Genomic DNA, 24,071 nt, shown 5'->3' with positions numbered 1-24,071 from the left:
GGTACTCGGTCTTCCCCATTATTTTAATTTTCATTCTTTTTTTTTCTGTACGGAACTAATTACAAGGTAGGTACCTACATCATCGGATCAAAACCACAGACATCCCTGCCTTATTCTCCTAATGACGACAATAATAACAATAATAACAGGAGCTACACGATAGAAATTTGAGAGATGGTATAATCGCACGTCTGTTGTTTGCTTGCATTACCACTGCGATCTGTGAAAAGGAGGGGGGGTCTCGACTGCTCGATCATGGGGTGAATTGGTAGATGAATATTATCCGCAATACTTCTTCTATCTACTAAATATCTGTTTTAGTCTTTTGATCTAGACCACCAGAAAACTGATTTCTAAAGCGCTATATGTGCTCTATTCGTTATTATCCACTTTGCATAGCCGTTGGTGCAAACCATGCGACTCTTGCGACTAATCATATCTTGTTCGGTTGTCGTTGCATTTACTTTTGGCAACGTGAATCGCGACGGACGATAGTTGTAGCGGCTGAGAAATTCTAAGTTGGAAAAGGAGAAAAGAGGAAAAGAGAGGCTGTGAGTGTTCGGTCCTTGGTCTAGGCAAAGATCAAACTTGAAGATGATGTTTAGACGGAGCTTTCCCCGTATCCGCCAAGGTCTGCTCGTACAACGCTGTCAGGATGTGAGATCTTTTTCTCTCACCTCCTGCCGCCGCGAGATCCGCGATGCCTCTGTACTTCCCGAGCGTATTATGCCCGAGTATAAGGAGAGTCCAACCTCTTCTCTGCTGTCTTTACATTGGCCGGAACCGCCGCGGAATATCCTGATCATTCCAAAGCTACATGCTCCTAAGGTGACCGCTTCTGCAATCTCTTTTGCGAACCATATTCACAGCGAATACCCCGATCTGAATCTCGTGTTCGAACGCCGAATCGCCTCTACTATGCACGAGTCCCTGTCTTTTCCTATATACTCTTCTGACCCAAGCCTGTTTCCTCGCAAGATTGATCTCGTGACCACCCTGGGTGGCGATGGAACCATTCTACGCGCAGCTAGCCTTTTCAGTCTACATGCGTCCGTGCCTCCCATCTTATCATTTAGCATGGGATCGCTAGGCTTTCTAGGCGAGTGGAAGTTTGAGGAATTTAAACGCGCTTGGCGTGAAGTATACATGAGCGGAAGCCGTGTTGCCGTATCTGACTTACAGAACCCTCATACACAGTTTGCTACCAACGGCCGGCCTGATGGGGACGAAGGCCGTCTTCACAGTAACTGGGAAGGCCTCCGCGGGAAGAGCATGGGTCTTACTCGGTCCAGCAAAATTCTTCTGCGTCATCGGTTAAAGGTTGGAGTTTACGACGCCGCGGGTATCAATATAAACGAGCAACTCATACCCACTCCGATCGCCGAGCCGCAGCAGTCCACGTCGGGGACACCTACCGATTTAAATCTTGTAGGGAGGAATGAGGGACAAGCCGGGTCGCGACCATTCCACGCCGTGAACGAACTTGTTATCCATCGTGGTCCAAACACGCACCTTGCCATTATCGATGTCTATGTGAATAATCACTTCCTGACGGAGGCGGTGGCCGATGGAATCTTAATCAGCACGCCGACGGGGTCCACGGCATACTCGCTATCCGCCGGTGGTAGTATTATGCACCCCTTGGTCAAGACGCTGTTGATCACCCCAATATGCGCTCGCAGTCTCAGCTTTCGGCCGCTTGGCCTCCCCTTGAACACTAAGGTAATTCTCAAGCTGAGCGAGAAAAATCGCGGACGCGAACTTGAAGTCAGCATCGACGGCAAGCGAAGGGCTGCTGTGACCGTTGGTATGGAGATCCGCGTCGAAGGTGAGACTGTTGGCCGTACTTCTGGCGGTAGCTGGGCTGGTGGGGTGCCTTGTGTCATCAGGTCTCCTATCAAGGGTGACGGTGATAGAGACGGAATTGCGGAGGATGATGACGGGTGGGTTGGTGGATTAATCGGCCTACTCAAATTCAACTATCCATTTGGCGATGGTCACTGAAATTCATATCCGTATCGGGGGTCAGAATATGAGTTTTACAGCATGTGTACGTGTTGGCTAATGAGTTAGTTGGAAGACCCAAGGTAAAGTTACCCTGAGCATGTTCTTGTCTAACCCCTTTCCTACCCTATTTGCCAGGAATTCGTTAGCTACCTCCTAGGTGCCTATCTTTCATGGCATTAAAGATACCGGAAAAGAAATCTCACTGCCGCATTGATATCGTCGGATTGTCTATGTTAGATGCGTTTCCTTGAGTACCATGAGCTGAGTGCAATTTAGTAGCTACCTAATCTACAAAGCTACGAAGCTAGAAGATACAATTATCGCATGTACTTGATTTGTGCCGTATAGAAAACAGGTAAGCAAACCTTACTATGCCCATCCGTCCATGTTTGCATCCTCATCGCGTTGACTTTAATCTCCAGTGTCACTCAACTGGTTGACTCCTAGGGGAGCCTGAAATCTCAGCGCCCTCTCTCTGCTTGCTGGCGGGGCTAGGCCATCCTGCCTTTATTTGTGTCTGTTGGGCCAACACCAAAAGCCTGCCTCTCTCCTCTCTCTTCATGTTACTAAACGCGAGCGGGATGAAGAGCTCCACCTCATCAAAGTATTTCCCGAAACCCTTCACCTTAGAATCGCTCGCCTCCCCATGGTGATATCCTTGGATCTTTCAATCCAAATAGCCGCTAGCCTTGAGTGCGTTTTTGAGGGCTTTCGCTGCATCTTGTAGATTAAAGACATTCAACTTCGATGAACTCTTAATCACATTTAAGATGTCCTTCGTGTTTGCGCGAAAGTAGAGCCGGGCTGTTTCCTTCCACAGTGACACCATATTGGGTCCGGAGACTACGTCTTGGGTTGTATCCTTCGCATTGACTGCCTTGACCCAGGGCAGCTGGGCATACTGCATTGTCATGCTTCGAACATTGTTATTGTATTTGTCCGATTGCGTCTTGTCTTTGCTGCACTCTCGACCGGGCTCGTTGTACCACGGCTCTCCGCAGAAAATCATGGCCTGTATGCTGACAAGCACCTGGAGCAGAGTAGACTGATCTCCTCTCCAAGGCTCCCCAGGCCACGTACCGAGTAAGGAAAGGCAAACTATTAACATCTAACGTTAGCAACTGTCTCGTCGCGAATTCTCTCCGCAGGCATTTTGTATTAATACCGATTTCGGGTGCAAGTCCGCAATGTTTGGGAGTATCACTTACTTTTGCCATCTTGGTATAAATTCGGGTTGAAGCGCGTTCTGCTGCCGTTCGGGGTCTTGAAAAGCATCCTTGGTGGGGATTTAGGGTAGTCCAGCGGGCAGTACAAGTCGAACTCGAACAGGCCGTGCTCGTAGGGTGTATCCCGAGGACCTATGATCAAGACTTTCATGATATCAAGCCGGGAAGATCCGTGGCATATGAAGATGCCTTCTGGTAGTGAGCTTAGCAGCGTAGATATCTCCGTGATCAGTCTCTTCATACGCCCACGTGATCCTGGGCACAGGGGGGGTTCTCTGGTTGCCTCCCGCGCGTAGGCGAAATTACGCAGGACCGCGTCGTCGGGGACGTCTCTGACACAGTTTTCGCGATGCCACTCGGAAAAGTCAATATCCGACTTGTCTTCAGTAATATCCATGGCTGTTTGGAGTTGTTGCATGTTTGCGATGTGCCGAGTAGACACCTCGCTTACACGTTGGCTAAGCTTTAGTAACTTCTGTCCTTCGGAGTTCAGGAACTCTGAACGGTTTAACTGGGCATACCGGAGGAGAGTCTCTAATTGGGCCGCCATGCTGCCTAGCAATTCGATCAGAGACTTTCCCGTGTCCCTCGGAACAATTCTACCTTTGCTCTTCTCGGGGCTGAGCGAGGCCTCCAGAAGATTACCCCCATTTTCGTAATAAAGGTTACGGTCAGTGTATACCAAGTCTGCAGTTGCTGGATGGCTTCCTAAAGCATCGAAGAAGTCCAATACTGAATCGTGAAGTTGACTTCTAGATGATATTTCGTCAATAGAGCCGTTGCTGAACATCATTGCAGAGTTTTCTAGTAAGGGGCTGCGCGAGACCATGTGTGATAAAAGGCTAGGCGGCGAGGCGTCGAACTGTGCTACTCTTTTGCAGGATGGGAGTAGGAGAGCTAAGAGCCTGAAATAAATTTCGTGCACAAGGTCCTCTTTAGTGTCTATGGACTGTTTTGGCATCGAACGCTTAGGGTGATGTGTATACTGACCAAAGAAGTAAGCATGAGGAGTATTCCCGTCGCCGTAACCGACTCCTTTCCCAGTGACCGGCGGGTGAGGTCCTCGTAGCTTGTCGAGCACTGAAGCTTCCTTAATCTTGACCTTTCCTCGAACCCTTGTGATCATATAACCAGCTCGAGACTTCGACCTTGGGACTTTCCAACCGCAAGCGAGAGCCCAGATCGCGGCCAGTCTGCCATCATCACAGCACCACTGCACAGTGGCACTCGTTCCGGCGACATTGAGGGTAACACCTAACGGGTTTGTCATAGTGAAATGAATTGCTTTCCCGCAACCGAGACATGTGACTACTTCGCAGTACTTTTCTTGACATTTCAGACCAAGGCTAACCTTCCCTACGTCGCGTTAGAATAGAGAGTAATGCATAGAGAGTATCATCTCAAGGATAAAGGTCACAACTCTGTAGTAGATAGAGTACCTTGTACACTGTCACACCGATGTGTCATATATAACAAAAAGGGAAATATTGACACGAGAGGATCAAAAAAAAAAAACCATCGTATAAGAAAAACTCACCATTGCCACTAGTCCATGTTGCCGTCATATTCACAACATCTTCAGACCCCATGGTCTTCTTTTTATGACATCCGGCGCAGGCATGATTAAGGAGCCCTAGGACGAATGACCCTAAGGGCTTCAAGTCAGCCAGAGTTGTTTCGATCATGGCTGTATTTTCGGGAGGTTGCTCTAGGTCCGTTGACTCGGTGCTGTCTTCGTTGCTATCCTCGCTGTTGTCTTCGAGGCTTATGCCGTCTATTTCCATCTTGTCGCCTTGAGGTCCCTGACCTGGGTGCAGAAAGGGAGAGAACATCTCATAATCATTTACTGCAAAGTACTCCGGCGCAGTGCCATATTGATCGAGATAATAGCTATTCCACATTTGCTGGTCATAGGCTAGTCCAGGTTGGTTATTCAACGTTGGAGTTTGTTTGGACCCGGCTCCTAAATGGAGAGGCTGTGGGTGGCCAGTTAGGGGCTTTACTGGATGGATGCCTAGAGGAAGAGGCTGTATATGGTGCATAGGTAAATGCTCTGGGAAATATGATGCTTGAACCCATGACGAACCTATGGGATCATCGGAGGCTAAGGGAGGAGCAGGCTGTGTGTGCAGATGAGGATGGCCCTCTGGGTATTGTGGAAACCATGTGATAGACGCCGGATATTTCTTAGCCGACGTGCCCGATCCTTGAGATGATCCGGAATGGTCGTGCGATGCCGTAGAGAGATAACCCTTGTGAATATGTATGGTACCGGATGGGTTGATCTGAGTGAAAGGACCTCCGGGGTTTGGTATACTTATTGGCTTCTTGCCCGCTGACTTGCCCGCTGACTTGCCCGCTGACTTGCCCGCTGACTTGCCCGCTGAGGGGTTGCCTGGCGACATTGCCTGATATGAGATTCCACCTGCGGGTGGTTGTGCAATAAGATATGGATTCAGTAACTGTGCAATTGTATTGCTCGAGGATGTTGGTACGGTTTCAGGGACAAATGGAATCTGAGACGACAGGGGCAAGTTGTTGCCATCTTTTTTAGGAAACATTGCAAGCGGTTGGTTGCGTGGCCCATGCGATTTGGGTTGGACTGGATTTGACAATGGTTTCGCCATAGTTGAGTTGGGGACCTGAGAGGGCTTGCCGTTATCGATCGAACCTTGGTCTTTGTGGTTTCGCCCGAAACAGTTGATCCGGGCAGAGATATCCTTGATATCTTTTAAGTTAGGAGCCATTACGAATATGTTCCGTATGGCCGTTAGGCTGTAACGGGATTCATTCAGTTGGAGAATGCAAGTATCCGTGTCCGTGTCCGTGTCTGTGTTACCAGTTGGTCACGTAGGTAATATAATATCAGTACAGTACCTAAGGAAGGATATGGTTTGGTGGCTGATAAACGGGAAGGGTTGTTCGCCTTGATGTGACGGCCCTTTTGCGGTATCTGAAGGCACAGTCCAGGCACAGGCACCGTATTAAATATTACCTATGGTCGGGGAGAGGCTGAACACAAATAAGCTATCCGAGTACCTAAAGATAAACGCGTGTTAGTACGAACGAGAAGATGCTTGCTTGTATGTGAACACGCGTGTGTTAATGTAAACGGTGCGCGTCAACTTCTTTCAACCTTCGTGTTTAAGACTGACTATACTTTATGGTTCCCGCACTGAACCTGGTTTTTCTAGGCGGGGTACAGTGTAAGCTTGTGAGCATGTAAATCAACATATTCTATCTATTGGACGGTAAAGAATAAAACAACTCAGCTTGATCATGTGCACATACCTTTAGTACTCCTATGGTTCCCTTAGAAACGGAAGAGGAGTCAAACCGTAAGGCTGTAAGTACTTCTTAAAATGTAAAAACTCGAAAGGGGAAAAGTAAGTAAAGAATAACCTGCAAAATTTACTTTTTGCGGTCTTTGGTAAGGGATGTAAACGCATGAAGATATAGTGTTCAAGAAGTTATTTGTATTTATTTATTGAACAGAAAAAGTAAAGTAAAATAAGAGCTCGAGTCATCTACACATGTGTTGCTACGGACTTGGGATGCTTTCCATAGGTAACCACTAGAATGATAAGGCTGTGCCTTACCTGGTACCTATGTGAGTGCTATGTGAGTATTATGTGAGTACTGCGTGACGCACGTATTTGTTTTGTTCCGCGTGTAAAAGGTATGGTGTTTGTCTACCTAAAGTGATGGTATCTGCGTCCCTGTTTGAATTTATGTCATCTATTTTAATTGTACTGTGTTCAATAAAGAGGGATATGTGTACCTAGGTATCTTGGGCAAGTTTACACCCATTTTCTATGCAGTAACAGGCTATAAACATGTAGCACTTGTGTTTTTTTACGATATATTTCAGGTTATTATTGCAGATGTAAGGAAGTAAATACCTTTCATGTAAGGTATGATATGTCGATAGGTACTTACCTCAGCCGCAGCGGGGTAGATGATTTACTCCAAAAGGGCGTTGTGAGGGGTATGTACCTATGTACATACCTTAGGTAAGGTATTTGCTGGGCATTACCTAAGGTACCTAGGTACCTAAAGCATGCTCCATTAATGGACTGCATTAATGAACTGGTGCTAACAACTTTGTCGAATTATTAAATCGACTTATGAAGATTATATGAAGCTGCCAAGAATTTGCTCCTCTTTGTTTTTAAACCCCGTGACATCACTCTCTTCCTAGCGCCACTTACGTTGCCATACCCAATTCGATATATATTTCTTGATTTATCTTTCACTACGTGTCAACTGCTGTTCTTCTAACCTTCGATTAATAAAGATTTTTGGTATATTTCAATAAGAACTGTAACTTGTCTCTGCAAAGACCTCTACATTTGACCCTAGAGTTCATTACTTTCATTATGGATTTCATCAATAAGATCACGGGTAGCAAGGACGAAAAGGATGAGAACACCCCAGAGGATGGGCAGCAGAAGTCCAACACCGGTATCATGGACAAACTCAACTCCATGGCTGGTGGTGGTAAAGAAAGCGAAAAGAGTGAAGACGCCCTCGATAAAGGTACGTGAGTTTATGGTTGTCTGGACCGTCATTTCGTCTTGCATTATATACCTGACATGTGTCACATATAGGAATTGATTGGGTACAAGAGCACGTACTAGGTCAAGGAGATCAGAGTAGCGAGAGTGCTGTTGAGCAAGCCAAGGATGAGCAGATCTCCGACTATATTCGTGACCAGTACAAGAAGACAACGGGCTCAGACATCCCAGTCAAGGACAAGGAACGCTTTTGAACGCCTTGTACATTGTGAGCCCCAGGCACAGAGCTATGCGTAGCACTAGCATGTATTCGAGATTTATGCAAGGGTAAAGAGGTCGGATTAAGAAGGCTACACGGAGTACTAAGTGTGTATGATGAATTTATTATAACTCTAGTTTATTCCTACTGAGCGGATCTCACACAATAAATCAGGATATAGTGGTAGAGAAGTTATAGAACATCCAGCCTCTTATAGCTCAGGTTACAACTTATCTTCTTGGACTGCTATGAAACTACCTAATCTACACGATTTAAACCAACTCATTGCAAATAGATTAACAAGGCCTCGCTAGCTTTTAACGTGATAGTTACTTGCCCATTGGAAACAGATAGAGACTCGGTGCTCTCAGTCCCGGCAACTTTGCAGCTGCCGTCAGTAAACGTCTGTCCTCCGTAAGTGACCTTACCACCTTGGTCTACTCTGGACATGGCACTCTCTGCTGTTAGTCTTTTAGCCTTCAGCGAGCTTCCCGATAAACCGCCAATATTAAATGATTGGCTAGAACGGCTCCCGCTCCCGCTAAAGTAGTCAGAGTTATATAGAAGCGCTCGTAGAGGCGTGCCGTCGGAGCTAAATGATACATATGCTGCGTAATTGGTGGTCCCGTCGTCGAGAGCTGTGAGATAAGAGGCCTTTGCTAATAACGCGGTTGCCGCGTACGCACCATAGTAAGGCGCTCCCATGCTATATCTTCCCCAAAAGCAGTATTGGCAATTGCCAACAGTTCCGTGGTGGAAGTACGTCCTTGATATATTACTGTAACTGGCACGGAGAACATAGTCCATGGTCCACAGCGCTGCTCCGAAGGTGGGTGATACCCCAGCAGCTCCTCCTCCGGATACTACGAGAAGTTTAATTAATATCGTGCGAAATGACTTTGGCGATTGGGATAATATATACCTGAGTTGGTCTCGCCGAAAACATATGGTTTGCCCTCTTTCAACGCTGCTGTCACGTCGGCGTCGAAGACATGCAGATTGCTAGAGATACTTTTATGGCTCATCAGCGAGTCCACGCTCCCTCCCGGATAATTGTGATGGGCATATGTCTTGACATAGCTCTTGACGGTTGCGTTTTCTGTTGCGATCAATTCTGCCGCACCCCACGTTGGGGGAGAATCGTTGGAGTTGCCGGCTTGAATGATTGACGACTTCTGGACGGCCGAGCCAACTGATAATGCCCAATTATTCTGCGAGGCGGCATCGATAGCCGGAGACCAGCCGCCAGAAGCAATGGGTTGACCATTCCTGGAATAGTCTAAGAGGAGATCAGCTTTGGTGATGAATCATGGAATAGATCGAAAACATACACTCCGGCTCATTACCCAGTTCGATAGCAAGCAAGTTCTTCACCTCAGATATTACAATCTTTGCCGCATCGATCGTGTTCTGGATCTGATTTTTACCCCTATTTAATCCCACTACGACGCTTCCCGCGTAAGTTCCTGCTAGAGTCAAGAAGCTCGAGCCAAATGTCAAACTCGCAGGCGCGTCAGCCGGATTGGAAACACTATACACGACGTAGGCCGAGGTTTTAGAGTCATATTGGGCTCTGTCCTGCGTGGTACCTCCAATGCGTATCGGTGGCCAAACTCCCGTCATGTCTTTCCAATTGGAAAGACACTGGTTTGTGGCGGTCACATTGGAAAAATAAGATGGAAAGGCAAAGAACTCGAAACTAATAGGGGCTTTGGTGAGTACCTATAGCAGTGCTAGATTTCTGTTTTTCTATAACTTACGATATACCAACTGGTGCAGGGTCTAGAGGCGCGTATCTATATCCCCCTGTGTGTGCCTGCTTAGGGACGGTAAAAGTCACCGCTGCGATCGCGCTTTGGATCACAGCGAGGAAGAGTATCAAATTTCCGAAATAAGAAGCCATTATGCTGATAGAAAATATGGACCGTGTCGTGTCGATCATACTTATACCTTGAGCAACTATTAGCCTATTTGGATACGTCGAGCATCTAAACGAGAAATTGGCCTGATTGGGTGACGGATCCTACATTGCTTGCGTTAGCTTTGGATGAATTTAGAAGTAGACTGGGAATGTTACGTCCGCGCTTCTCTGTACAGCTGCACTGCTACATATTCAAGGGTTAAAGCGAAAGATGCAGGGGCATGCGGAAGGTAAACGTGGGAGTATAGATCTTGGTGATGATAAATTTCCACCAATAAGCAATCACCCGGTGATGAAATTGAATAATATTCAACCTTAGTGTCTTTGTAATTTACGCCCAAGAAGTTAATATATTGGTATCCTATTATAAGGAAGATTTCGCTATTGATATACTTTACAACAGTTTTGGGATAGCTGGCTAACGGTAGTAGCATGATCAATCTCAGCACTCGACTACTAATAATGAATTACTCATCGCGTCAAGATGCCTTATGACTTATACTTGAGTATAAAAGGCACCGTTTCAACGATATCCCAGTCGTCCTCTTTTGCAGGGTCGCCATATACTCTGACGGCACTAGTGACGAATTTATATGTGCCTTCTGGGATGATGGTTCCGTCATCCAATAAACCACTGAAATAGCTTCCTCCTCCATTCCGGGGGACCAGATATAATGGGTAACCTGGTAGCGAACCAATAGTTTCGTAACCTTTCCATTTAGTCGTCGGTAGGCTGGTGGCAGTTACGGCTACGACATCGGCGCGGAGTGCTGGCACGCCTAGGGTGGGCCATACTACGAGCTTCGGGTAGACGATACCACTGGAGCTACTGTTACTCCTGGGGCGATCAATTATAAATGTGGTATTTGCGTAAACCGGAATATTGAAGTGACCGTCGGTATTGGTGAGGTAGACTCCCCCGTCATAGCCGGCCTGAACGACGGGAGTATTGTATAGGCTACCGACAACGCCTAAGTATGGCAGCACTAATGACCCCGATTTAGTGCTATTAATGGTTATATAGCCGCTGTAAACAGGAAGTAATGTTTCATTAAGATTCTGCGGTGGTGAGAGTATAACCGTAACCTCAGAAGTTCCGCCTGCAGGCACGGTGATCTCATCAGAGGCGAACTTCACTTCAGCCCAATCGTCTGCGGTAGGATTTGGAAATGTGGTGCTTTTAAGGACGGGACTGGAGTTATCCGCAAAGGTGTACATTGTTAAAGCTTTTGTGTGCCCAAGAACATATGTTACATCTTCGCTGGCAGTATTCTGAATCGTAAAGGTCCTCTCGCCGACGAAGTGGTCGCTGTCGTTGAACGAAATGCTGCTTTCACTGAGGATTGTATATGTATGTGCAGCATCCCACGCCTGAACAATGCCCGCTCCCTGTTGTGCGACTGGCGCGAGGATGTTGTCATGCGCGGTCGTACCGTCAAACCAGACTTTGGGCTTCGCAGTAGCAGAAACTAAACTACGGAGGATTTGAGGATCTTTGGTCCCGCGGGCTTCGGAGATAAGTGCAAAGATAGCCGCTAGCAGAGGAGTCGCCATTGAGGTCCCCGATAGAACAGCGTAGCCACCCAAGGCTAAGGGATAAGTCGACAGGATGTTGCCACCCGGAGTTGTGACCTGAGGTTTGACTTGGACCTCCTGAGTTGGACCCCAACTACTTGATCTGCTCGTATATCCACCAGTTACCGGGTTATCCAGATTTTGGACATATAACCCTGCAGACCTCGAGTCGTTGATATCTACAACGATATCTTTCCCTTCATTTAGTAGCGTTATAAATTCGGTGCCTTGACTAGAGGATATAGACCCGACACCCTTTATGGATTCATTGGAGATCCATATATCTGGAACTTCCCTAGTTATAATTCACTTATAAGTAACTCTGCTTAGGGAAATTTTCGGAGCTGAAACCCCATGTGCTTACCTATTTGACTGGCTATACCATAATAAATACTGGCCTCCCTTCGCCGCAAGATTCGCAGCCTGAATTTCCGCGGTGCATTCCGAACTCTGAGTTGGCATGCGAAGTAAAACAACTGTTTTGGATAGATCTGGAGTGTCGTCAGGAAATGGCTGGCACGCATCTGTTTCCGAAGCTGTATTGTTGCTTGCAGGCCATAATCGTAAAGTAATATTCGCTTGATAAGAAGGGCTGCCAAACCTGACGCCGAAACGTTCGGATCGAGTTGAATTACCAATAGTGAAGGTAGCCTCTTTTATTAGCATCGGGAGAACGATATTCTCAACAGAGCCAACGGCCGTGACATTAACACCGGATGCTGGCGTGGACGGGTACCATAGACCCAAGTTTCCTGAATTCCCGGGAGCCACAACAACAGGAACACCAGCAGCAGCGATACGCGAAGCGACAATAGCCCAGGGGTCTGAAGCCCAACCAGAATCGTCACCGGCCGAGCAAGAGATGATGTCACTTCCAGCCTCGAATGCGGCGTTGAATCCAGCAATCAGCATCTCGTTAGTTGTCATCCCTCCGCAGCCCGTCGCCTTATACATGCCAAGCTTGACTCCAGGCGCAGCCCCTGTAAAGTTGTGCTCATTAAGCTGAGCGGCAATTATTCCCGCGACGTGAGTCCCATGCCCGACGCAGCCGTCATACGGGTCCGGATCCGGAATTGGGACGGGCGACGTGTCGTTATCTCCATTAAAGTCGTAGCCGTATTCAACGAGACATCCTTCACCAAAACAGCCGCCAAGGGCTGGGTGCTTATAGTCGACGCCCGTATCAACCAACCCGATGCGTAAACCTTTACCCGTGTAGCCTTCGGCAAGGAGCTTGTCAACCTGAGTCATGAGGTGCGGAGTGAACACTCCATCTGTGACTTCTTGCCGTTTAACACGTTGGAGGAACTCCGTCACGTTGCTCCCGGTTAACGTCGTGTCAGGTTTTGGAAATGCGATTCTTCGAACTGGCCAGACATTCTTGACACGCGGTTTTGAGGCGATTTTTATCGTGTCCGCTTCGATGCCCGCAATATCACCCCTGAGGTGGAACGATGCACCTTTAAAGAGCTGGAATTTTAAGTCCATCCGGTGCTCCACCTCAATGCCGTCAGCTTTGAGATCTCGATATAATACATCTGAACCCTCATTGTCATCGAATTCGACAATGTACGCCCCTTCTACAATAGACTCATCCGATAACGCCGTTCCGTTAGGGGCTGCGACGGCACCAGCAATGAAAGCTTGAGCCCAGAGAAGGGTCGCCAATGCGGGTTGGACTCTCATTGCGACTAGGACTGAGAATATCGGTTATCCTGCTCTGGCATGGCAAACAAAAGGGGTAACACTACAGAGAAATTTGCCAGCGAAGAGCTATTTAACCTGAGTCCCTGAATAGCACCTCAAGATCGAACGACTATAGATTCTTAGTATTCCGCCGCCAAGCGGGAACTTGCCGGACCCCGGCCTTCACGGTATGGGCATGGGTAAGCGGAGGATGTCCTTGTTCTGTTCGAAGGACCGAGAATAATTCCCCACAAATCAGCGGCTATTCTCTCCCCAGGTTGGAATTTCTCGTATATAATCTACGCCAAGACTCTTCACGAGATGTCTATAACTGAACCTTGCGGCTCCTCGTGAATTGTGCAACCTCATTGTGACGACTTTCCGGTTTGGGATATTGATACCCGGGAGCCTATAGATCGGAATTCTTCGCGTCTATTACTCCATCAATCATTGAGCAAGAGTCGCTGTTTTTCGTGATAGTCAATGATAGTAATGCATTAGTTTACATATTCCCTTGTATTCTCAATCGTAGACATCGCCAGGTGGACCGGGATCCTCCGAGCCAATACAAAATCCCTATTGCTACCTTGTATATCGTTAACAAAAGCTTATACTCGGTCAAGTTAACTGCTTCTTCGGGTGCCAGTGATAGGGATCGAATATGATATATGAGACGAGATATGCGGACAGATGTCAGCCGAGAGGTTGGAACAACAGGAATAGGGGGTAAACTAGCTAAAGAATTTATGTATTGTTACAACTAGAGTCGCCGCAACCTATAAATATCAAGATATTTAGTAAGATAATACATAAGTTTTCTTTAAACACCTTAGGTGCCTATTCTAATTTCAGCAAAGCTAGAAATGTTTCCCAGTTCACATATGTGGCAAAATCATATCCGCGGCCTGGCTGCCGCTATTATGTCTAGAGGTTCCGAGCACGCCTACTCGGAAAATAATCTGAGGCTGTTAGCGGCTTCACGCTTGTTCATAGTAGTACCCCTCAAGTTACTTTCAGTAGATTACCAGAGCTAAGCTGTGACAGATTTTGCAAACACTCTCATAGAGACGGCCTACCTTTCTTTCCGACCCTTTACGACAAGACCTATTTCTTATTCACTCCGCATTTACGTTGGAAATAAGAGCGGCGCAGTATGAACTCAAGGATCCGATCACGATTCTGGAAAATAACCTCCACGATCCACTAGATCATCTAATAATAGACGTCGCTTCGACAGCTGCCGTTGCCTCTAAATATGACCAATTACTTGCGAATATGTCAGGGGTAGTTTCCCACAGCGCCAGTGACAGCGGAAAGACTCTAATTAATCTGCATAATGAAGCCGAAACACTATTAGTCCGAATCGAGACGCAGCTTGCGTGTTGGTACACGACCATCTGCGAAACCCCACTGACAGTCTGGCTTTTACTGACAGTCTGGCTTTTGAATCACCAAAACGCGAGCGCTGGGTTCTGGTCTACAGTGGAGTCAGATCTCCAATACGTCGTCGACACCGTTCTTTCATTCCGTTCGATGAGGGACTACCAGATCTTTACCCTCCAATGTGCAGCTGCTATGTTTCTTCGGCTTCTTATTAGCGATATGCTAGCCCTGACGCGCACTATGAGGCTACATGCAACATTCATTGATCCATACGACAATATTGAACGACATCGAGTCAAGCTTATGGGCTATGCGCAGAGGGTACTGCAAACTATCGGCTATGGCGTGCTAAAAGAGAGCAGATTGACAGCTCCCTTCTTCCTGGCAACTGCTTTCCAAATGGCGACTGTAATTACGGAAAGGGAACGTGAGATTCTTAAAGCACAAAACGGTGATAGAGATCTGATAAAGAGATGCGAAGATATGAGAGGTCTGGCCATATATTACATGAACTGGGCCACGCGGGATAAAATCTCAATCAAGATGGACGTGAGCCCTCCTTATTAATAGGTACATGAGTTGACGGCTTATGAAGACAGACATCTTTATACTAGATTGAGAGGTACCTACCTGTCTGGCTTATTGGAAGTTCGGGGTTTCTCCCTACGAGAATAAATACTAGACGCTAGTATGGTGTAATTCAAGAGTGTTTATATTTCTAAATATCCTTTACATTGTATTTAAGCCCGGTCGAACGTCAGCCATGTTTAGCCTGCGCTCCATCGTTCTTCCACCCGGGTCATAATCCCGCGCATCATGCCTTTTCCTTACCCAGCGTCTCAAGATATTGGGCAGCGACGTCGACCACCGCACTCTCAAATGTTCTCAACTTCTCGCCTAGCAGCTTCTCTACATCGCTGGAGTCATACTCAACAGGCAACGTCGGGACCGTACCCCTCTTGAAGACCCCCTCTGCAACAGCCTTGGGGAATGCCTTAGCGACGTGATCGAATATTGTTCCGTAGTCTACCTTCGTCGCAATACCAAAGTCCTTAGGTCCATCCGATTGTGGGTCGAGGAATGCCACGCGTAGATGGGCGTCCGCCACGTCGTCGATGTGCGCGAAGCCGCCGTGGATCGGGAATGGCAGCTCCCCGCCCACCATGCCCACCATCAGGAAGTTGTTGGAGCTATTCTGCGTCTGCATCATAGTGGCGTCGAGGGCGAGCTCGTTGTGGCCGAAGACGTATCCGGGCACCACATGGGATACGGTAAAATGAGGACTGTGCGTCTTGACGAACTCATCCGAGTTATGTAGCTCGACTATCTTGCCCAGCACGTACGCATCAAAGACGTTGTCGAAAGTAGCGGGAACGGGGTCAGGTAGCGGAACGCGCGTTTTCGCCGAGACGGCGGTGGGGGGCGGCACGGCGCCGAGATTTGCGACAATGGATGAAGTTATGATGAGGCGCTTCACGCTGGGTGTTTTAAGCGCGGATGAGAGCAAGCCCGAAGATATTTTTATCGTGGGTTGGAATATCTCCGTTGTGGGCTCGTAGTTCGGCAGGGGCACGGGTGAGCCGGCGTGGATGATGTGTGTGACACCTTGCAGGGCTGAATCAAAGGCGCCTTCGACAGTGAAGTCGGGTATGATGACCGGAGAGAGGCGTTCGCCAGGCGCGAGTCTCTGAACAGCAGGGTTTGAAGAGACTACCTTGGCTTTATCTTCCGATCTAACCGTATAACGCACATTGTGGCCGGCGGCGAGAGCGGCAAGAAGGATGCGAAAACCGATCAGGCCAGTAGACCCCGTGATAAGAATTGTCGCTGCCATCTTGTCTCGGCTTGTACTTGGTGTATATATCTGGTATGTAGTTTAGATATACTGGGCTCTTTACCGCGGTGATGGTGGTTGAGTTCTAGCCTGCTGGAAAGGGGTTGTTATTACCTGGATATCGCTTACTCCTTTACTCTAGGAATACGAGTAAGGAAAGATAGGAGTTGAAAAAAAGGGGGAGCGATAGCGAGAGGCAGGAGAACAACCTCTAACATTTCGGTGTGCAATTGCAACGCTTTTAACGACTCCTTGTTTAGGAAATATTGTATATCCTACGCTCTTCCTTTCTAGGGGACCGCTCGGTAGCATCTAGCGGCGCAGTTATGCAGTTATGGTACAATAGATCGAGGGGTTCGGCACATGCATCAAGGATGATGAGGTGCTGTGCCGGGTACGGGCATCATTCTTTATTGGGCTGACTTGAACAATATAGTGGGTTGGGAGGGTGGCTTATATTTTCCTATATTACCTTGCCTAAGGTACCTAAACTACCTCTACCTTGAACTCGATTCTATTATAGATTTGATATCTCATTACTATAGGAACTCGTTGATTAAAAGTAGTTAATCAATCATTTATTTTTATATTTATTATCCGATTTTGTGTTTCAAATAATGTCAAGCTATAATAGGAAAACCACGTTTCGTCCCCACGCCCCCCCCCTTATCCTTGTCCCTGTCCTTGTCTGTATTCGCCACTTTACTCTAGACTTCCCCTCTTTGACTCGTCTCCATTTTCAACCTAATTTTAGCGATTTTGAGCCACCTCTAGCAATAAGCGCTGCAACGCCGAGTGGCATTATCACGCTCGAAGGATTCACTATCGTATGCGTGCTTAGAGGCATTGGAGGAGTCTGGCCGACCTGTATCATCGCATCGGAAGGATTTACTAGTGACGTTGCAATCATATCATCTAACGCGAAGAGAGCATGAAAGGATGGTCTTAGATGTTCTTGGGTGGTCATCTTGAATATGATTTGGTCCTTTAAATGCTTCAGCGTAGCTTACGCGATCTCGATTCGTCCTCCCCTCCTTTGGGGTCTGTTCTGCCATTCTTTGCTATACCTACATGTAGTCGTGTACCTATTAATCAAGCCTTCGGCCTGCTAGTACACATCTGTCAGCAAGCCCATTAGTTTTTTTTTCAAGACGTTCAGGTGTTACGGTAGTTGGCCGAAAAACACTAGAAGCATTACACAACTTCCAACCAAGCTGTTGTGTCATCACCAACAAATTAAAAATACAATCGAGAGCCTTCTAGGACTAGGTACCTAACAATGGCGGCGCCACCTCCATCACCAGATCAGTTTCCACCTGGGTATCTAGAAGAGGACCACGGCGGGCGAGTGATTGCTGCCGTTACCACTATTCTCGTTATAACCACAGTCCTTTTTGGGCTACGACTTTGGGCAAGAAGCTTGACAACAGCACAGCGAGGATGGGACGATCATGTATTAATTCCGGCTTATATATTCTTACTAGCATTGTGTGGGAGTCTATATGGTAAGTTGAGAATTTTGCTTCTTCCTCAACTGTGTGCGTACTAATTGCTCTATGATAGCCGAAGTAACACAGGCCGGGCTTGGTAGACATACCGTGGCGGTGGTGATGGAAGATCCCAACAAGGTGACCAAATATCTGCTGCTGCTGTATCTCTTGGATTGGTTCTACGTCCCGTCCAACATGCTGTCCCGGATATCGGTGGTCATCTTATATCTACGCATCTTCACCGACAAATGGGCGCGAGCTGCTTGCTGGGGCGTCATGGGATTCTTGATCGCGAATTGCCTCGCCACCGTCATCGCTGCCCAGCTCGAATGTACGCCCCTTGCATTTACCTGGGACAAGAGCATCCAAGGCGGCAAATGCTTCAACCAGATACTATGGTATCAACTTACCAATTTCCCGAACATCATAGGCGACGTCATGATTATGATTCTACCTATTAGAACCGTCTGGGGACTAAAGGCCTCTGTCGGGCGAAAGGCCGGTATCGCAACTGTCTGCCTGACAGGTAGTATGTAAGTAGCGGCTTTCTCCCCCCCCCCCCCCCCCACGCGTCGGCATCTTGCTTACATCTTCTTCAGCGGTATGATAGCCTCATGCGTGCGTACCAGCGTGTTCTATACCCATGCGAATGTGATTATGAACGACCCAACATGTAAGAAGACCTCGACTCGTTTCTAACCTGCCTGCTAACCCCCCGTAGTTGCTGATGAGGCATTCTCATGGACGGCAATCGAATGCGGCATGTACTTCTCAGCCGCTTGTCTGATAGGGTTGCGGCCACTCCTTTCTCGCCTGCCGCATTTCGTCAAAAAGCGCGTCCTAAATGCTTCCGACAATGCTGGGGGCACATACGCGCACCAAACTGATAAGTTGCGCCTGGGCAGGTACTACAACAGCCAGTATGCTAGTATCGTAGGCGACGACGAGTTGGGTCTGCGGAGCCGAAGTGAGATTCCGCTTCGGCCTACGGTACCACCCGCGCACTTTTCCCGCGATCCTTACGGTAAGGATCTAAGCAAAAGCGAAATTCGCGTAGAGACGAATATCGAGATTAGGAGGGATTTTGACCGGTCTTATCCCTGATGTGGTTTCAGGCGGGAATTGGGTTTTTTCTTTTTCTTCTTCTTCTGGTAATTTTAGCGGACCAAGGGATCGTGGCATCTCTGTATGTATAACATCCAAAAGTATATAAAAATCTCTAGCTTGATATTAATCTAGAGTGGACTTCTAAACACAAGTATATCTTAAGACCCTTTCGAAGTAGTTCTAAGTTTAGGCCTAAGGCCTATGGTCTAACTGAAGCATCGCCATTTACTTGGTATCGGATATACGAGGTTCATACTAGAGAAGGAAGCCAAAGCATCTAGGAACAAGAAGGATAGGTATACGACATAACATTCTATAATTTACTATCTATCCCTATGAGCTCTCTGCCGCCGCCTGCACTACGGCCTTCGCCTCTTCCGGCTTCGGCTTATCAGTCGGCGCCGCAACGGCCAGTTTTGCCTGGCGGTGTAATATTCTCGGCGACATACTTCCGCTCTTATTGATTAATCCGTTACGCTTCCACCGACTGTTCCACACGCCGTCATCGCTCTGTCGGATGTAATACCCTAAGTCTGCCGTGGGATCCCATTCCGTCTGGGAAATCCCGTTGCCCAACCAACTGAACCTGTTCCCGGCATACTTGACCTCCCAATCGTCCCAACGAGGCTCGCGGATCGCTTCAAGGTAATGCAGCGTGCTCCCAGGCCAAGTAGTCGGCACGCGGCCACCCACCTTATGATTATTGTGTGAGTTGCGGCAGTTATCCGTCCACACGGCTTTATCCATGAAGCTAGCTACGTGCGCTTTGAAATCGGTACAGGCAGCTACCTTCGGTGCCATACTGTGGATCGGCTCTGTTTGGTAGCGATCGATGAACGAGCAAATATAATCTGCTTGGGCTTCGATGGCAATAAGTGTGGGACCGTTAGAGACCGGTGTGTAAGGGCCTAGGAGCGTAAATGTGTTGGGAAACTCGGACGCGCCCACACCCATGTATCCCATGATGGACTCAGACCATTCCGTTTGTAAGTTTCGTCCTTCGGGACCATAGATCGGATAATGAGATATATATGACGTGTCGAAGCCTGTGGCGCAGATTATCACATCGCCGTCGTAGCTAGACCCCTCGTTGCTGATAACACCGGATGATGTAAAGGATTCAACACCGCTGTATACAGGTGTGACGTTTTCTTTTTTGAGGGCCTTTTACAACTAGATTTAGCAGAATCTCCTTAGAAAGTAGTATGTAGCTTACCCTAAGATATCTGAAGCCAGAAGGGACCACTCGTTTGCAACCGACCGCGAAATTGGGGATCAATTTCCTCCGAGATTCTTCGTCGTCGAATATCTTCTCCATCTCACCTTTAAGCAGAGTCCTGCACTGCTCCTGTAACACTGTACCTTTGAGGTAAAGACCTATCTCTATGGTTATTGACGAGCACCACTATTCATGTTAAGACGACATACTGAAAATACTATTCATAGTCCTTTCGTTGGTTCGTCGTAGCTCTAAGACGGTCTCCGGCTCCTTCTTGAACTTCTCAATCTCCTCTCGAGTGAACTGTCCAGCCTCAGTAGAAATGTCAGGGAGTACCCAGGTGGGGGATCTAATGAATATGGTGACATTCTTGACAATAGGTTGAATCGTGGGCAGGATTTGTACGGCCGAGGACCCGGCCCCGATGAGTAGCACGTTTTTACCATCAAGCGGTATACTCCTATCATAGTCCGCGCTATGGACCTTGACACCTTTATAATCGTCAATTCCGGGGAGCTTCGGCCAGGATGGCTTATTAAGGTAGCCACAGGCGTGGATCAGGATGTGACAGGAATCGTGGATAACCTCTCCGGTGTTCAAGTTCTTGACTTCAACCTGCCATTGACCCATATCTTCCACCCACGTAGTCTTCTGGACGGCATGGGATAGTTCAATGTGTTTGTTTAAGTCGTACTTATTCGCAAACTCTTCAAAGTAGTTCTGGATCTCATCCGAACCGGCGTAAACAGAGGAAAAGTCAGGCTTCTGTTCGAAAGAGTATACGTAGTTGTGCGAAGGGACATCACAGGCACATCCCGGGTACCTGTTCTCGTACCATGTACCCCCTACGCTCGGATTCTTCTCGTATATCTAGAGATTTGTCAGACTTTTGATGTTATTATCGCATTTAGATCATGTTTCAAACCGTTAGAGAATAGGATCTAAACGACCGTTGAAGCTTGTATGCCAAGCATAGCCCTGATGCGCCTGCTCCGACGCATATTATTTTGACATGGCGTTCATTGTAGACGGCCTCCTCGCGTAATGGATCCATGATTGTCGCGTATAGGCTAGAGCCGATGAATGAATAGGTACTTACTTACACCCTTTACAAACCAGTTTATACAAGTTAGTTATGTGGTATTAAACGTTACAAATACTCAAGGCGGCGTAGCAATTTGATATACACATTGTAACCAAGCCTACCGGGGCTGTACAGGATTAGATTCATGCTGATGGCGCACTTTACGATCCATATCCTAGGTAAGAAGGATTCGACAAGGTAAACAATCCTAATAGTATATCTACCGGATATAGTATGGCATTAGTCGAGTTGGTATATGTATGAGGAAAATGGCCCGGAATCCTGGAATGTAAGCGGGTCGTTAATCAGGCGTCATGGTTCCATAAAATTTCAGCAACGGACAGTAGATGTTTATATGTATAACGATGCTAGTTACAGTTACATCGTTTGGAAATTTTGATAATAATTGTATGATGGTATCCCACCTTCCTAAATCCAATACACGATAAAGAAGTAGATATCTACAGGGGGAATCATGAAAGCTGAGCCCGTAGCTAAACCCGTAGCTAAACCCGTTACGCCTTGCCTTGCCTTGCCTTGCCCGGAACTAAGGAGAAAAAACAAGATGCATGCTATTGTTGGTACCAGCTCACGAGCGGGTACCGCCGATGGTTGGATAACTTGCAAAGTCCCATGTCAGCCCACGTGAAAAGGCCTAGGCCCCAGAGCGAGGTTAGAGAAGGTTACCATATGCATAGTAAGACCAGGTAGAGAAGGTGACACGGCAGATAGCAACCCATAGGGCTGAGAGCTCAGGGGGTTGTCCTTGGTCGTTTTACGTACATATGTAGCCGTTAGGATGTAGGGATGGATCAGCCGTTGAATCCACAGTCCATCCTTACCTAGGTATGTAGTCTGCCCCTGTGCCCCTGTACCTGATGGAGACCCTACAAGGATAATGAAAATAGAATAATCCAATTCTCACAATCCAATTGGGCAACTCGGTCTACATCCATGCAACCTAGATCTCCTCGGGCACATGGGCAAACTTCAATTGGCGAGGATTAATGTACGAAACAAGGCGTAGCTCGCCACCTGCCTCTACGGAACATCCAATGTAGGTATGTAGTCCGCTACGCGCCCTTAACGCTTCTCGCGAGCTGCTATTGTTAGTGATAGGGTAACAGAGAATAACGAGAAAGGAAAAAGAATGCGACGAGCTATGTAAGGCACTTACAATATCGTCCCCATAGCACTCCGATAGTTAACCATGCTGACCATGTTTACTTTAGACAGGGGACTGGCTCCGCGCAGATGCGCATCAACCGCCGACATGACAGCTTCCTCGCTTCGTGCGTAGTGCCGGACAGGCAAGTAAGCCTTAACCTTGGGACTTTTGCTTCCGTACTTGAACTCCACATTATAGAGGATACCAGCTGTTCGATGATCCTTAGCGGGGAGTTGTGCGTCATCACCATCTTGATTCGTACCCTTGCCCAATAATGCGTGGTATATCGTCCGTAAATCCTTTAAGCCTCGCTCCATGTCCGGCATTCGAACACGACCCGCCAAAGTCATAGCAGCCCTGACAGAGGCGAAGCTGGTATCGCGGATTCGAAAGTAGATCTTGAAGCGGGACTCGGCTGGATCCACGAGATCTATGGCTAGCATGTCCATTTCTAGCTGCGGGCTCGACGGATCACAGACGTACTCTTGGAACACCTTCAGAGCTTGAAGCTTCTCCGGTGAGCTGCCAGGCGCCGTCTGGATCGTGTCGGATATGACATCAAAGTTGGATTGTCGCGTCGCCCTTGCCATGAATCCGGGGAAGAAGTATGCTTTACTTATGACGCCGTCCTCTCCCAAGTCAAAGGCATAGAATTCCTTTGACTGGTGACCTTCTACCGAACCTATTACCTCCTCGCTGCTTAGCCTCAGCCGGAAGTGGGCAAGCCACTCCATGTTTGCTTCAGGTAGTAGCTGCAGCATCGAGTCCAGGAGCCTAGAGGCAGCGTACTGATTATTGGGATCGAGATGAGTCCCGGCGTGAACCCCAACAGGTTCGATAGAAAATCGTATCTTGGGCGATTTGCCACCCGTACGCCAATCCCAACTCAGCTCTATGGGATTGTGATCATCCGTCATGAAGCTCTTCCACCGCTGTCTCTCAGGCACGTAAGCAGCGCCTAGGCTAGGTGTAATCGCCTTAACGAATTTTAATATGTCGTACTGCGCATGGCTAGAGTATCCTGCTTTTTCAAGAAGAACAGCCAGCGCGTATCCTGAAGATCTCCACCAGTACCGCGCATGATAATCAAGGTCAAGTTGAGCTTCCGAGTCTACCCTCCGGAACGCTGTCGTCGTCGGATATGAGGGTTTCGTAACTATTTGAGTCTGCTTTTGGCCGTTTATCCGCAATACAAGTTTATGAAGGTAGAAGAAATACGAAAGGAATGGATGGATAAACCCCTTTAATGGGCTGCTCCTCATAGAAATGTGCATATGAGCCATCGTGGTGAAGATGAAGCTTAGCCGTGGAGAGTGAATAGATAGTCGTCAACTTGCACCGCAACGGGTAGAATATACTCGTAGGTCTCCCAAGGCCAAAACTATTGCCGTCATCTTACCTATAACCCTAGCCAGCTGGGGCAGAGCTGGGTAAGTTATATGCGTCATCAGGCATTATTTACGGCACAAGTCCTGGATCCGCTACTGCGTAGGCCTAGCTCCTACTGCTACGTTAGGTAGGTAATGTATTCAAGATCATATACGTGGAGACAATGGCCAAAATAGCTGAGCCACGGGCGAAGGAAGCTAAAAATA

At 47.7% G+C, this 24,071-nt stretch overlaps 10 protein-coding genes across 10 annotated transcripts; 4 read left to right on the top strand and 6 right to left on the bottom strand.

The window, feature by feature from the left end:
• Positions 1-72: 72 nt before the first annotated feature.
• Positions 73-2,233, top strand: F4817DRAFT_337328 (ATP-NAD kinase). The gene has a single exon (XM_049303285.1). The coding sequence runs from the start codon at positions 595-597 to the stop codon at positions 2,002-2,004; it is 1,410 nt and encodes a 469-aa protein (XP_049159090.1). The 5' UTR covers positions 73-594; the 3' UTR covers positions 2,005-2,233.
• F4817DRAFT_337326 (uncharacterized protein) lies at positions 2,234-6,546 on the bottom strand. The gene is made up of 6 exons (XM_049303284.1): positions 6,525-6,546; positions 6,389-6,423; positions 5,609-6,272; positions 4,771-5,572; positions 3,216-4,589; positions 2,234-3,105 (listed from the first exon to the last, which is right to left on the bottom strand). Exons 3-6 carry the CDS (start codon positions 5,978-5,980, stop codon positions 2,675-2,677), a joined length of 2,979 nt encoding a protein of 992 aa, XP_049159089.1. The 5' UTR covers positions 5,981-6,272; positions 6,389-6,423; positions 6,525-6,546; the 3' UTR covers positions 2,234-2,674.
• Positions 6,547-7,331: 785 nt separating this feature from the next.
• Positions 7,332-8,215, top strand: F4817DRAFT_337320 (uncharacterized protein). Its single transcript, XM_049303283.1, has 2 exons — positions 7,332-7,772; positions 7,844-8,215. Exons 1-2 carry the CDS (start codon positions 7,613-7,615, stop codon positions 8,002-8,004), a joined length of 321 nt encoding a protein of 106 aa, XP_049159088.1. The 5' UTR covers positions 7,332-7,612; the 3' UTR covers positions 8,005-8,215.
• On the bottom strand, positions 8,216-10,117 carry F4817DRAFT_337317 (glycoside hydrolase family 79 protein). The gene is made up of 5 exons (XM_049303282.1): positions 10,091-10,117; positions 9,770-10,032; positions 9,341-9,708; positions 8,932-9,288; positions 8,216-8,872 (listed from the first exon to the last, which is right to left on the bottom strand). Exons 2-5 carry the CDS (start codon positions 9,949-9,951, stop codon positions 8,292-8,294), a joined length of 1,488 nt encoding a protein of 495 aa, XP_049159087.1. The 5' UTR covers positions 9,952-10,032; positions 10,091-10,117; the 3' UTR covers positions 8,216-8,291.
• A 302-nt stretch (positions 10,118-10,419) lies between these two features.
• F4817DRAFT_358687 (subtilisin-like protein) lies at positions 10,420-12,993 on the bottom strand (the record flags this gene model as incomplete). The annotated part of the gene is made up of 2 exons (XM_049306058.1): positions 10,420-11,800; positions 11,870-12,993. 2 exons carry the CDS (start codon positions 12,991-12,993, stop codon positions 10,420-10,422), a joined length of 2,505 nt encoding a protein of 834 aa, XP_049159086.1.
• A 1,039-nt stretch (positions 12,994-14,032) lies between these two features.
• F4817DRAFT_337315 (uncharacterized protein) lies at positions 14,033-15,201 on the top strand. The gene is made up of 2 exons (XM_049303281.1): positions 14,033-14,183; positions 14,236-15,201. The coding sequence occupies exon 2, from the start codon at positions 14,467-14,469 to the stop codon at positions 15,139-15,141; it is 675 nt and encodes a 224-aa protein (XP_049159085.1). The 5' UTR covers positions 14,033-14,183; positions 14,236-14,466; the 3' UTR covers positions 15,142-15,201.
• On the bottom strand, positions 15,202-16,873 carry F4817DRAFT_337313 (putative cinnamoyl-CoA reductase). Its single transcript, XM_049303280.1, has 2 exons — positions 16,523-16,873; positions 15,202-16,438 (listed from the first exon to the last, which is right to left on the bottom strand). The coding sequence occupies exon 2, from the start codon at positions 16,406-16,408 to the stop codon at positions 15,389-15,391; it is 1,020 nt and encodes a 339-aa protein (XP_049159084.1). The 5' UTR covers positions 16,409-16,438; positions 16,523-16,873; the 3' UTR covers positions 15,202-15,388.
• A 642-nt stretch (positions 16,874-17,515) lies between these two features.
• On the top strand, positions 17,516-19,156 carry F4817DRAFT_105854 (uncharacterized protein). Its single transcript, XM_049297401.1, has 4 exons — positions 17,516-17,913; positions 17,972-18,431; positions 18,498-18,571; positions 18,620-19,156. The coding sequence occupies exons 1-4, from the start codon at positions 17,688-17,690 to the stop codon at positions 19,000-19,002; spliced, it is 1,143 nt and encodes a 380-aa protein (XP_049159083.1). The 5' UTR covers positions 17,516-17,687; the 3' UTR covers positions 19,003-19,156.
• Positions 19,157-19,283: 127 nt separating this feature from the next.
• On the bottom strand, positions 19,284-21,647 carry F4817DRAFT_337310 (FAD/NAD(P)-binding domain-containing protein). Its single transcript, XM_049303279.1, has 4 exons — positions 21,150-21,647; positions 20,434-21,094; positions 20,222-20,382; positions 19,284-20,169 (listed from the first exon to the last, which is right to left on the bottom strand). Exons 1-4 carry the CDS (start codon positions 21,276-21,278, stop codon positions 19,339-19,341), a joined length of 1,782 nt encoding a protein of 593 aa, XP_049159082.1. The 5' UTR covers positions 21,279-21,647; the 3' UTR covers positions 19,284-19,338.
• Positions 21,648-24,010, bottom strand: F4817DRAFT_337308 (aromatic prenyltransferase). The gene is made up of 2 exons (XM_049303278.1): positions 22,486-24,010; positions 21,648-22,408 (listed from the first exon to the last, which is right to left on the bottom strand). The coding sequence occupies exons 1-2, from the start codon at positions 23,757-23,759 to the stop codon at positions 22,270-22,272; spliced, it is 1,413 nt and encodes a 470-aa protein (XP_049159081.1). The 5' UTR covers positions 23,760-24,010; the 3' UTR covers positions 21,648-22,269.
• Positions 24,011-24,071: the final 61 nt, after the last annotated feature.

The sequence above is a fragment of the Daldinia loculata genome (genome assembly GCF_022478755.1).
Source record: "Daldinia loculata strain CBS 113971 unplaced genomic scaffold F4817scaffold_24, whole genome shotgun sequence".
Taxonomy (NCBI): Eukaryota; Fungi; Ascomycota; class Sordariomycetes; order Xylariales; family Hypoxylaceae; genus Daldinia; species Daldinia loculata.
Note: the sequence above shows the minus strand (reverse complement) of the source record. Positions and strands in the feature narration are given on the sequence as shown.

What these genes read in the sequence shown, in the direction of transcription:
- F4817DRAFT_337328 (XM_049303285.1), top strand. Translation starts at nt 595, where the DNA reads ATGATGTTTAGACGGAGCTTTCCCCGTATCCGCCAAGGTCTGCTCGTA.
- F4817DRAFT_337326 (XM_049303284.1), bottom strand. Translation starts at nt 5,980, where the DNA reads ATGGCTCCTAACTTAAAAGATATCAAGGATATCTCTGCCCGGATCAAC. An exon ending in GCAACCCCTCAGCGGGCAAG is followed by an intron (nt 5,573 to 5,608) that starts TCAGCGGGCAAG and finishes TCAGCGGGCAAG; the next exon opens with TCAGCGGGCAAGAAGCCAAT. An exon ending in AACATGGACTAGTGGCAATG is followed by an intron (nt 4,590 to 4,770) that starts GTGAGTTTTTCT and finishes AACGCGACGTAG; the next exon opens with GGAAGGTTAGCCTTGGTCTG.
- F4817DRAFT_337320 (XM_049303283.1), top strand. Translation starts at nt 7,613, where the DNA reads ATGGATTTCATCAATAAGATCACGGGTAGCAAGGACGAAAAGGATGAG. An exon ending in TGAAGACGCCCTCGATAAAG is followed by an intron (nt 7,773 to 7,843) that starts GTACGTGAGTTT and finishes TGTCACATATAG; the next exon opens with GAATTGATTGGGTACAAGAG.
- F4817DRAFT_337317 (XM_049303282.1), bottom strand. Translation starts at nt 9,951, where the DNA reads ATGATCGACACGACACGGTCCATATTTTCTATCAGCATAATGGCTTCT. An exon ending in CCTGCACCAGTTGGTATATC is followed by an intron (nt 9,709 to 9,769) that starts GTAAGTTATAGA and finishes AGCCCCTATTAG; the next exon opens with TTTCGAGTTCTTTGCCTTTC. An exon ending in TTTCGGCGAGACCAACTCAG is followed by an intron (nt 8,873 to 8,931) that starts GTATATATTATC and finishes AACTTCTCGTAG; the next exon opens with TATCCGGAGGAGGAGCTGCT.
- F4817DRAFT_337315 (XM_049303281.1), top strand. Translation starts at nt 14,467, where the DNA reads ATGTCAGGGGTAGTTTCCCACAGCGCCAGTGACAGCGGAAAGACTCTA.
- F4817DRAFT_337313 (XM_049303280.1), bottom strand. Translation starts at nt 16,408, where the DNA reads ATGGCAGCGACAATTCTTATCACGGGGTCTACTGGCCTGATCGGTTTT.
- F4817DRAFT_105854 (XM_049297401.1), top strand. Translation starts at nt 17,688, where the DNA reads ATGGCGGCGCCACCTCCATCACCAGATCAGTTTCCACCTGGGTATCTA. An exon ending in ATTGTGTGGGAGTCTATATG is followed by an intron (nt 17,914 to 17,971) that starts GTAAGTTGAGAA and finishes GCTCTATGATAG; the next exon opens with CCGAAGTAACACAGGCCGGG. An exon ending in GTCTGCCTGACAGGTAGTAT is followed by an intron (nt 18,432 to 18,497) that starts GTAAGTAGCGGC and finishes CATCTTCTTCAG; the next exon opens with CGGTATGATAGCCTCATGCG.
- F4817DRAFT_337310 (XM_049303279.1), bottom strand. Translation starts at nt 21,278, where the DNA reads ATGGATCCATTACGCGAGGAGGCCGTCTACAATGAACGCCATGTCAAA. An exon ending in TTAGATCCTATTCTCTAACG is followed by an intron (nt 21,095 to 21,149) that starts GTTTGAAACATG and finishes ACAAATCTCTAG; the next exon opens with ATATACGAGAAGAATCCGAG. An exon ending in GACTATGAATAGTATTTTCA is followed by an intron (nt 20,383 to 20,433) that starts GTATGTCGTCTT and finishes CCATAGAGATAG; the next exon opens with GTCTTTACCTCAAAGGTACA.
- F4817DRAFT_337308 (XM_049303278.1), bottom strand. Translation starts at nt 23,759, where the DNA reads ATGGCTCATATGCACATTTCTATGAGGAGCAGCCCATTAAAGGGGTTT. An exon ending in AGTGCTATGGGGACGATATT is followed by an intron (nt 22,409 to 22,485) that starts GTAAGTGCCTTA and finishes TAACAATAGCAG; the next exon opens with CTCGCGAGAAGCGTTAAGGG.